This window comes from Nerophis ophidion, linkage group LG05 (assembly GCF_033978795.1).
Source record: "Nerophis ophidion isolate RoL-2023_Sa linkage group LG05, RoL_Noph_v1.0, whole genome shotgun sequence".
Classification (NCBI taxonomy): domain Eukaryota; kingdom Metazoa; phylum Chordata; class Actinopteri; order Syngnathiformes; family Syngnathidae; genus Nerophis; species Nerophis ophidion.
Genome location: NC_084615.1, coordinates 31781761 through 31793849, shown reverse-complemented (window position 1 = coordinate 31793849; position 12089 = coordinate 31781761). Strand labels below are relative to the sequence as shown.

Below are 12089 nucleotides of genomic sequence, written 5' to 3'. Positions count from 1 at the left end.
TATTATAATTTTTTTGTGGTTTACATAACATGTAATGGTGGTTCTTGATTGAAAAAGTCATTTTCAATCAATCAATTTTGAGCATCTTTACCTATACAGTAGTATTTAAAAAAATCACAACTGCCATACAATTGGAAAAACCTTTTAAAACTGAAAAATTAAAACTAAAACTAAAATTCCCGCCGAAATTTCGACTGGACAACTTGTTGCTAACTACTGTATTGCCGATGAATGGTCTATTTTCGATATTTTGTCATACATAAGGATTATAGGGCGCATTAAAAGGAGTCATATTGTTTTTTTTAATAAATGTTAAACACTTCCTTGTGGTCTACATAACATGTAATGGTGGTTCTTTGGTCAAAATGTTACATAGATTCAGTTTTACAGATCATATTCAAGGCGCAGATGTGCCGTTTTGTGGACGGACTTATTTAAGTGGTTCACCTTCGGCAGCGTATTCTCCCCGTCATCTTTGTTGTAGCTGTGTAGCGTGCAAGGATGGCAGTGGAAGAAGTGTCAAAAGATGGAGCTAACTGTTTTAATGACATTCAGACTTTCTTCAATCAATAACATAGCATCATCTCCTCATTCGCCGGTAATGTGTATCGTGAAAAACCATCCAACCGTAACTCTAATAACTGAAATTCTTTGGGTGAATAATGTAAACTCACTACAACAGTATGTTTTAGCGCTTTCATGGCAGATATAAGTAAGAACTTTACACTACTTTATATTAGACATGGCAACAGAGAAGGATGAATAACCCCAAACAAGAAGAAACTTATCGACTACGGTGTTGGCACAGACTACAAAGGCTGACGCGGGCAATTTTTCAGGACTTATGCCAATCCCAACTACAGATCAGCAGGTACCAGAAGGTAAGAAAAGTTGCTTTTACATGATATTGCGAAACAAAACGCCATATAATATGTCTTACTTTATACACACACCATAAAAATACTCGTGTGTTGAAGCACAGTACTATCCATCATGCCGTGCAGGTTCATAGCTTACCAAAGTCGCACTACAACATATTTGGTAGATTTTTGATAGCCATGTGTAACGTTCTACATTTTCAACGAAACATATAAAATATTGGTGTTATTTACTTGAGTCATATTGCATTCTACACGTATCTCTTATGTGTGACGCCATTATTTTGCAGGCTACATGTATCTCTTGTATGACTGCCTTTTACTGGTCACACTTATCATTTCACCATGTACCAAGTAAAACAGCTTCGAGGTCGCTGAGCAAAACCAGAATTATTCCATACATTAGGCGCAACGGGTTACTGTCGAGAACTGTCGAGAACTGTCAAGTTTTGAGGGGGAAAAAAAAGCTTATAAGTGGGCCTTATAGTCCGGAAAATACGATACGAAAAATGTTAAATGGACTTACGTCTGCTATGAGCATTGTAGGTGAAAGGGTGTGTGAATGGGTTCTTGTGGAAATATTGTCAAAGTTCTTTGGGTACCTTGAAGGTAGAAAAGCACTATACAAGCATAACCCATTTACCAAAACGGATTCAGTTGGGTAGTTTCTGTGAAACCTTGCTGACTCATCAAAAAACGAAAATATTTATTTTAAAACACTACCTCCTATCTTTCACACTTTGCGGATAGTATTAAACCATCTTTATACTTCAACATTTTTGTAGTTATTAGTATTTTTTCGTTACTAGTGACAGATTTTTCTCACTGCTAACAAACTGCTTTGGGCAGGGATTACGCATTATGGAGACTGAATCTGAGGAAGGGTGCAACTACATCCCTCTTTGCCATGCATTTCTCGAGATTAGTTAGCGCCATTTGCATCTCCTCCTCTTCTAAAAGCCTTAAGGAAGTGTCTTTTTTTTCTTCGTATAACAAATTCCAGATTGATAGAAACTTCTCTTCGCGTTTCATAACTTGACTTCCCTTTATAGGATCAATGATGTGTTAGCGTAACATATTCTTTCCGAGAAATGTTTATAAAATTTCACTGTACAAACATGTTAATTTGTGAAATATTCCAATTGTTACGCCCAACATACTTGAGGCTTCTTTTGTACCTTCTGTTTAACATGCCCTCGAGCAAGTAGCGCTAGTTGCCATGGTGATAGGTGGTGCTGTGATTAGAACCTAGTTTGTGACTTTAACAAACACACAACCACTATTACTCTGAATAGCTTGCAAAATCAATAGTATATTATCTTTTTACACTAATGATGTGCTAAATTCTTCCATTTTGTGTCCTAATGGTTAATTAATGCATGACACCCCATCGCATCAAATATGTCCAATCAAGAATAGAGTTGGGTTGCAGTGCATCCATCCATCCATTTTCTACCGCTTGTCCCTTTTGGGCTCGCTGGAGCCTATCTCAGCTGCATTCGGGCGGAAGGCAGTGTACACCCTGGACAAGTCGCCACCTCATCGCAGGGCCAACATAGATAGACGGGAGGTTACAAAAAAAAGAAGCCTATTCTGTAATAGTTGCAGTTCACATGCTTTAATCATTTGATTTCAGCAAAAAAAAATTATGACAAAATAGTAAAATATATGATCATGTTTGGTGAAACAAAAGCTCATTATAATGTCCAAGACATCCATCCATTGTCTACCGCCTATTCCCTTTGGGGTCGCGGGGGGCGTTTGTTCCTATCTCAGCAACAATCGGGCGGAAGGCGGCATACACCCTGGACAAGTCGCCACCTCATCGCAGGGCCAACACGGATAGACAAGAGATGAAAAAAAAAGAAGAGAAGCCTTTCTGTCGTATTTGCAGTTCACATGCTTTAATCATTTGATTTCAGCAAAATAAAATTATGACAAAATAGTAAAATATATGATCATATTTGGTGAAACAAAAGCTGATAATAATGTCCAAGACAAAGACGTTAGTATTTTAAAAATAATTAAGTTTTACATTTTTTACAAGGTCAAACTTTTGTGACATATTGGTACATTGATGGTATATCCCATGACACACTACTCCATACTCTACTAGTGAGTTCACTTCATAAGTTGTACACTAAAACCGTACAACTTAGTCTGCCACAATCCCCCTCAAGTGTTTACAGATTGTGTGTGAATGTGTGTGTGTGTGTGTGTGCGTGCGTGCATGTGACAAACAATAGCTGTTTGAGCTGGATAACTTTGTATTTACACGTTACACTACAGCCTTGCTTACTCAAGCTGGTGGAATGTACGCACGGGAAAGTGTGCCAAAGAATAAATACATTAAAAAGCACACTGACAAGTTAGTCATGTGGTTTAAGATCAGGGTTTAAAAGTACTAAGTCATGGAGTTCAAACTCAAAAGAGTAGTTTAATATTAAGGTATAAAAGTAGAGAGTCATGTAGTATAATATCAAGGTACAAAGTAGTTAGTCATGAGGTTTAATATCAAAGTTTAATATTAAGGTATGAGAGTAAAAAGTTATGAAGTATAAACCAAGGTAAAAAAGTAGTTAGTCATGTAGTTTAATCCAAAGGTATAAAAGTATTTGGTCATGTAGTAGGAATGTATAAACGGTACTAATGATAACTGCAATAAAACTCCCAACAGTTAGTATTATTGTTTTACAAACAAGAGGCATGACTATATTTCCCTATTAAGAAACAACATTCCCCAATCTAAACTTATATAAACACAATTACTGTCAGAGCAACTTAGTGCACAATGAACCAACAAGCTGTGTGTTTTTTTTTAAGCACAGAGTGATTGTTCTACAATCAGAGGAAAGGAGACGATGCATTCAAAGACCACTTAATGGAGTAGGACACCACATGATAACAATAATAATTATAATATATATTATTCATACTTTTCATTTTAAAAAATCCTTAAGTGCTACCGTGCTATGAGATATTTTAAAACAATAAAATATCAGCCATTAGAACAGATAACAAACATAAGAAACACAAAACGTACAAAATAGTGTTTTTTTTAACAATGTGTCTATTCATTTTAGTTAGCAAAAAAATAATAACTTGGTCAAAAGATTTGTCCGTGATAATTTTGGTAACGATAACCGTGGTATGACATTTTTACATCGTTACATCCCTATCATGTAGTTTAATATCAAGGTATAAAAGTAATCAGACATGTAGTTTCATTTCAGGGTTTGAAGTTAGTTCGTCATGTAGTTTGATACTCATATTGAAGAGTATTTAGTCAAGTCGTTTAATGTCACAGCTGAAAATAGATATTCATGTAGTTTAACATTTATTTATAAAAGTAATATAGTTAGTCATGTAGTTTAATATAAAAGCAGAACTTAAGTTAATTATGTAGTTGAACATCCACGTATACAAGTAGGTATTCACATAATTTAACTTTAAGTTATAAAAGTAGTCAGTCTTGTAGTTTAATTTCAAAGTACAAAAGTAGTTTGTTGTGTAGTTTCAAATCGAGGAATAGTAGTTAGTAATGTAGTTTAACATCAAGGTATACAAGTACTTAGTCATGTAATTAACATCAAGGTATAAAAGTAGTTAGTCTTGTAGTTTAATGTCTAGGTAGAAAATTAGTTAGTCATGTAATTTAACATCAAAGTATAAAAATAGTCATGTAGTTTGATTTCAAGTTATTAAAGTAGTTTGTATTGTAAATTTAACATGAAGGCAACAATTAGTTGGTTATGAAGTTTAATTTTAAGGAGTTAGTCATTTAGTTTAATGTGAAGGTATAAACATAGTCAGTCATGAAGTTTAACATCAAGGTGTAAAGTTACTCATGTAGTTTAATTTTCAAGGTATTAAAGTAGTTAGTGGTAGCGGGAGTGTATAATGTATCCTGGAAGAGTTAGGGATGCATGGGATTTTGGGTATTTGTTCTGTTGTGTTTATGTTAAGTTACGGTACCGATGTTCTCCCGAAATGTGTTTGTCATTCTTGTTTGGTGTGGGTTCACAGCGTGGCACATATTAGTAAGAGTGTTAAAGTTGTTTATATCACAACCATCAGTGTAACCTGTGTGGCTGTTGACCAAGTATGCCCTGCAGTCGATAATGTGTCCTAGCAGGGGTCGCATGCTACATGTGACCGACCGGCACGCAGATAGCATGGCGTGAAGGCGAGCGCGACGATATGTTTTAGAGAACGTTAAAAGCATTGTTACCACAACACGCTCTCAAAATAGTTATGCGGGTGAAAACCAGATAATGTTAGCCCAGGGATATTACTGGGAAAGGCACTGAAATCCGGACAATCTCCAAGAAAAATCTTGACGGTCTGCAAGTATGCAGCTGAGCCACATCCGACCCCTGAGCTACAAAAATACACAGAATTGCTATTGTGACATCTAGTGGACACATTTACAACAGCCGTTTCTTTCATTCAAAAATTTTGGCTCATTTTTGTATTTAGCAAACTCATGCTGCAGGCCGGATAAAACCTGTTCGCGGGCCTGATCCAGCCGGCGGGCCATACGTTTGACACCCCTGCACTAGAGGAAAGACATTCAGCATCCAACATTGCAGAATGGTTGGAATAAGTAAGCCAGGTTTATAATTCCCCTAAGCAAAATTATTGCTATTGTGCAGGACAATGGTGCACTTTATAAAAAAAAAACACTTTTTTTATTTTACTCGGCAAGTCGAAAAGACACGGTTGCCAGTATGCTATTTTTTATATTAAGTATAGGAAAGGATATAAATTTAGTTTGTCTCTTTTATCCGATTATTAATCAAATTAATAATCGACAGATTAATCGATTATCAAATTAATCGTTAGTTGCAGCCCTAGTTGAAAACCAAGTATCTAGGCATGTATGAAATTTTAGGGTGTGTTAGTCATGTAGTCTTTGTGGGCATTCAGGACTGTAACTACGATTTGACAAATACCGAGGTCAAAAATTGGTTGTCCAAGAGGAACAATAGAAGGCTGAAATCATGAATATCCTAGCACAGTCAAAATCATGGGTGTCAAAGTAAAGGCTTGTGGAAGAGAGCCAGCCCACAAATGAATGATCTATGGCCCCAGGGAGATTTGAGTAGTATTGGAACTGGCCCGCGGGCTACAGCCGCCTGCTTGCTGTTTTGCACGCACCAATTTACTGACTCCAACATTGTTGGTGCTAAGAATTTTCAAAATGGGGACCCCCCCCCTCTTTCCCAATGTCACCCTTTTCTCATCTTTTTAAGGAGCGCCGTAAATGGCTAAACCGTTGGCAGTCTCGTCTTGTCCTCCCCTGTAACGTATGTCTGCTCTTAGCGGGACTTGTACCAAAAAATCAATCTCGTTGTACTTGTGCAATGACTATAAAGATCTATTCTATTCTATTCTAAGTCATAAAAATGGGGTCCCACAGTAAATTTTTGGGATCACACTTTTTTGTAACCGTTTTGAAAACAAATGATAAATACATGCATTATCCTGTTCAATCGCACATTGTATATTGTGTTTTGGAAAAAGGTTGTCATAAACGTTACTTATTTCATAAAAAAATTAATACAAAATAAAACAAATTGTTATGCATATGTAAATGTATTCAGTTATAAACATTCATTCACTTTCTTCTTTCCTTCATAAATCTAAACTTTACCGCTGCCGGTGTTTTTATCTATATTTTTACTGTAATATTTTCAGAATGTGTTTGTTCTATTTTCGGCCAAAGTAAGCTAAATAAATCAATCTGATTTTGTCTTTATTTAGTTGTTTTAATGCCATGATTTTAATTGTCCGGCCAGCGTGTGCACAGATTTTCCTCCATGCGGCCCCTGGGCCCAAATGAGAGCAACACAGCGAATTTTCAGAATAAAAAAGGCTTTAATTCATGTATTACTATCACCCATCTAACATCTTTGACAATCAGCATGATTTTGTTAACGGTGCACTTTTTATTAATATCCTAATAAAAGTATGTCAAACAATTTTAACATCATTTAATTAAAAAACATACAATTTTCAACCACGAGCAGGTTTCGACCCCGTGATCTTTGTCTTCACGTTCCGAGTATTAATGACGTCCGACACGGAGCTACCGGATGTATCGGTGGAAATTTTGTCCTTTATGTTTTAATCAGTAACAGAGCATGACATGGCCAGAAACACATTTGAGGTAAAATATTATATAAAGCGCGTTTTCATTCTACAAAATGACATTTCAGATCCGATAATGTTTAAAGTAAAAGTGGACTTCTTTGCATTACGTTGCTGGAGTTGTAGTGGGCTGTGCATGACCAAAGATCGTATATTGGTAGAAGATCTACCGCATGGTGATGTACAGCGCACATGATGGAAGAAAATTTACGGTCAGTCATATCATCATCCCTTTTGTCACCTAAAAAAATACAGAGGACATGACATGTCCTCAATGGTAGTTACGACCATGTTTGTGGGAGGTTCGTCTGTGACGTAAAATACTTTTGCTGCACAACTAAGCCCCAAAAGTTAAGATGTAAGTGCTTTCCAGTTATTATAGTGGTTCAATTCTGTTTACATGTTTTACACAAAAAAATTAGGCATCAGAAGCGCATCAACAGCAGGTAACATTTTCATCATTCATGATAACACACGTGTCAAACTCAAGGCCCGAGGGCCAAAACTGGGTCGCCACATTATTTTATATGTGTTAATAACATTTTAAATAATATTTTCTTACTAAATATATTAGTTTTTTCCCTTTTGACATTAAAAATAAAAAAATACCGCATGCAATTCCATACCTTTTCAAATTCAACATTATCAAACTCAAAATATATCATATGTATTCCAAAAATAATTGTTAAAATAAAGATAAAAACTGTACTTAAATATCTGCTTGACTTATGATTTCAAAACAAATTAATAATCAAATTGTAGACTGTAAAACTGACAATGGATTTTATGGAAAAATTCAACCTTGGTACATTTTTTTTCTTCCATATACAGTCAGACACTAAAACATAAAAAAAAAAAAAAAAAAGATTTTTTTTTTTACAGTTGAAAAAAACAACCTTGCAGCTCTGTTGCTTGAATTTAACGACTAAAAACAGTGGTTTGGTTTTTCCATTCCATTGCATTTATTCAATTTGTTTATATGCTGTAAAAAAAAACATTTTTTTGCAGCTTCTGTAAAGAAATATATTGTTAATGTATTGTGTGTATATATATATATATATATATATATATATATATATATATATATATATATATATATATATATATATATATATATATATATATATATATATATATGTATATATATACAGTACAGGCCAAAAGTTTGGACACACCTTCTCCTCATTCAATGTGTTTTCATTATTTTCATAGGGACAGCGTGGCGCAGTGGAAGAGTGGCCGTGCGCAACCCGAGGGTCCCTGGTTCAATCCCCACCTAGTACCAACATCATCACGTCCGTTGTGTCCTGAGCAAGACACTTCACCCTTGCTCCTGATGGGTGCTGGTTAGCGCCTTGCATAGCAGCTCCCTCCATCAGTGTGTGAATGGGTGAATGTGGAAGTAGTGTCAAAGCGCTTTGAGTACCTTGAAGGTAGAAAAGTGCTATACAAGTACAACCCATTTATCATTTAACCCATTTATGACTATTGTATATTGTCACTGAAGGCATCAACACTATGAATGAACACATGTGGAGTTATGTACTTAGCAAAAAAAAAGGATATATAATTGAAAACATGTTTTTTTAAACAAGTTTTTTCAAAATAGCCACTCTTGCTCTGATTACTGCTTTGCACACTCATGGCATTCTCTCGATGAGGTTCAAGCACACCTGTAAAGTGAAAATCATTTCAGGTTACTACCCCTTGAAGCTCATCGGGAGAATGCCAAGTGTGCGAAAAAGTAATCAGAGCAAAGTTGAAAAACTTATTCGGGTGTTACCATTCAGTGGTCAATTGTACGGAATATGTACCGTACTGTGCAATCTACTAATACAAGTATCAATCAATAAAAAAAAAAAACAATGAGCGAGTTGCAATGGAAACAAGGGTCTGCCTATGAAGAAGTTTTATAACAGAGCAGTGGGTGGAAGTTGGTTGAGTGGATAATAACAACGTGACCTGCATTCCACTGACAATTATGAGCTGACCTGATCAAAAAAGTGGAAAAGTAGAAACTCAAGATGGAGGATTGGCGACAATCAACATGTTTCTTTCCCAAGTGGAAGTGCTCTTACCTGCGATGTCCCACAGCTGCAGGCGGACCAGCGTCTTGCTGTCCCAGTTGATGACTTTGAGGGCGAAGTCGACGCCGATGGTGGCGCGGTAGTGCTGGGAGAAGAGCTGGTGCACGTAGCGCTTGATGATGCTGGTCTTGCCCACGCCCAGCTCGCCGATCACCAGCACCTTGAACAAAAACTCCTTGCACTCCGACACCGAACCTCCGCCCATGACGGCGACCTCAAAAACAACTTTTGGCGCTGCGTTGGCTGACTTGTTCAGACTAGCCGACTAACATGGGGCGTGAGGACAGAAGAGGCTTTTCCCACCAAAATAACGAAGGGGCGAGAGAAGGAGAGAGAGATGGGAAGAGAAAAGAAGGAAGGAAATGTGGGCTGGGACCGACTCTACTGATCTGGTCCACATGCGACAATCATTACTGGTCCCTCCCCTCCTTCCCTCCTCCTCCCCCCGCCTGATCACATGACCCGGACGTGTTGGTAAACTGCACTCTGCTGACATGACATGTTTACATCTCATAAAACAATATTCTAAAACATGTCTATATACAGTAGTGGTCTAAAGTTGACACACACTTGTAAAGAGTTTATGAAGTTTGGTTCTTTTATGAATTTATTATGGGTCTACTGAAAATGTGCTGGGTCAAAAGTATACTTACAGCAATGTTAAAGGCCTACTGAAATGAGATTTTCTTATTTAAACGGGGATAGCAGGTCCATTCTATGTGTCATACTTGATCATTTTGCGACATTGCCATATTTTTGCTGAAAGGATTTAGTAGAGAACATCCACGATAAAGTTCGCAATCATTTAAAATAGAAATAGGTGAGGTTATTTGGATTTGATCCATCCCGCGCTCTAAAAAAATATAATATGAACTTTTACCAACTCAGAGGCTAAGCAGTTCAGTATTTTAATAAGTTACCTCTTGGTGATCAATGTGGTGTGTTACTAAAAGTAGTTCCCAGGCCTTAGCTATTATCATAACAATACCGCAAATACTTGGTTAATATTCAGGTCACAACATGTAAATGGAGTATTGTTAGCAGATTTTTTTAATAAGTGGCACGGTGGAACAGGGGTTAGTGCAACCCATGGCTGTAGAACCACATACCTTTCCTCATCACCGCCCTAGTGGCTCCCTGGACATCTTTCAGAGATGTGTGAAAATGAAAAAAGATGAAGAACATTTTTGGGGGGGTTTTAATATATTTTCTGTAAGAGAACAGACATGACACAAACCTTCCTAATTGTTAGAAATCCCACTGTTTACGTTATACATGCTTCACTGATGAGAGCATTTGGAAAGCACCGTTTTGTCCTACTAATTTCAGTGATCCTTGAACTCATCGTAATTTCTTTACATGGACAACTTTCTCCGATGCTGCCACGAAAATAAGTGTTTTATGACACTCCTTTCTTCGTCTCATTTTGTCGACCAAACATTTTATGCTGTGCGTGAATGCACAAAGGTGAGATTTGTTGATTATATTGATATGCTGGAGTGCTTATCAGGCATATTTGGTCAATCCGTGACTGCAAACTAATCGATGCTAACATGCTACTTAGGCTAGCTGTATGTACATATTGCATCATTCTGCCTCGTTTGTAGGTATATTTGCGGTCATTTAATTTCCCTTTACTTATGTCCTCTGTGTATTGATTTAGATTTGCATGTCTCATGACACATTATCTTTATGTAGTATTGGTTGCATTTCTCATTTTTGTGTGCCATGTTGTTCCAGACCACAGCAAACATTACCCAGCCTGCAAAGATTGTAATAAATCCATTAGAAAAAGACAGCCTGCAAATTCCTTTAACTTGGACACACACATCTATACCTTTGGCCATTCTGAGCCAATAATTTCCAGAAGTTATCTCATTCTGTGAGAAACCTCCATTTTACTAATGATTTACAATGTAGTAAATATGTGTAGAATAAAAATTCAAATCAAATATAGCTAATATAGACACTCACATCACGTATTGCCTTTATTGTAACACTTATGTAAGGCTTTGGAATTTTTTGGGTCTCCTACAATTTTATTTTATTTTTGTATTTTTGGTCCAATCTGGCTCTTTCAACATTTTGGGTGGTTAGTGGATGTGACTCACAATAAGAAGGTCCTGGGTCCAATCCCCAGGCTTGGGGTCTTTCTGTGTGGAGTTTGCATGTTCTCCCCGTGACTGCGTGGGTTCTCTCCGGATGGATATAAGTATAATTGATGATCCCCATGAGCTACATTGTTAGCTCCCTCTTTCTAGCAATTTTTTTGTGATTTAGAATGCATAAAAGAGGAAACATATGTGTTCTTGTCTCACATAGGGATTGTGGATGGTAGGTAAAAAAAGTTCAGTTTTCCTTTAATGATGGAGACTAATAGGTTGATCACATTAAATTAGTTAGACATGTTGTTTAATATTAGAGTTGAAGACTAAGTCATGTAGTCAAGGAGTTAAATGTCAAGGTTGAAGACTAGTTGAACAGTCATGGACCAGAGTTTAAAGTACCGGTGTAATAGGTTTGTCATGTGGTTTAACTTTCAAGTTTAACACTGGGTTAGTTAATTGTGTAGTTTAATGTCAAGGTTTAGAGACGAGTGAGTTAGTCGTGTACATGTGTTTAATGCTAAAGTTAAAAACTTGTTCGTTAGGTCGTGTGGTTTAACATTAGGGGTCGAGACTATAGGTTATTTAGTCACATAGTTGCATGACAAAGTTGAACAATACTTCGATGGTTCATTATGGAGTTTAACATTAAGGTCTAAAACTAGCTCAGTTAGTCACATAGTTTAATATAAAGGTTTGGGGACACTTAATTCCATCCATCCATTTTCTACCGCTTATTCCCTTTTTGGGGTCGCGGGGGGCGCTGGCGCCTATCTCAGCTACAATCGGGCGGAAGGCGGGGTACACCTTGGACAAGTCGCCACCTCATCGCAGGGCCAACACAGATAGACAGACAACATTCACAC

The 12089-nt window shown here is 36.9% G+C and overlaps 1 protein-coding gene and 1 long non-coding RNA gene across 3 annotated transcripts in view; one reads left to right on the top strand and one right to left on the bottom strand.

Annotated features, from left to right (window-relative positions):
• The window catches only part of LOC133552944 (uncharacterized), a 31843-nt gene extending 22414 nt beyond the window's left edge, over positions 1-9429 (top strand). The window contains exon 2 of the long non-coding RNA XR_009806801.1: positions 8244-9429. This is a non-coding gene — a long non-coding RNA (uncharacterized LOC133552944). The remainder of the gene's footprint in view (positions 1-8243) is intronic.
• The window catches only part of rab32a (RAB32a, member RAS oncogene family), a 58174-nt gene extending 48647 nt beyond the window's left edge, over positions 1-9527 (bottom strand). Inside the window, exon 1 of one of the 2 annotated variants that reach the window (XM_061900575.1) lies at positions 9110-9527. In XM_061900575.1, coding sequence (XP_061756559.1) covers positions 9110-9323 — 214 coding nt within the window. In that variant the 5' untranslated portion in view covers positions 9324-9527. The remainder of the gene's footprint in view (positions 1-9109) is intronic. The other variant, XM_061900574.1, reaches the window with a different exon arrangement.
• Positions 9528-12089: the final 2562 nt, after the last annotated feature.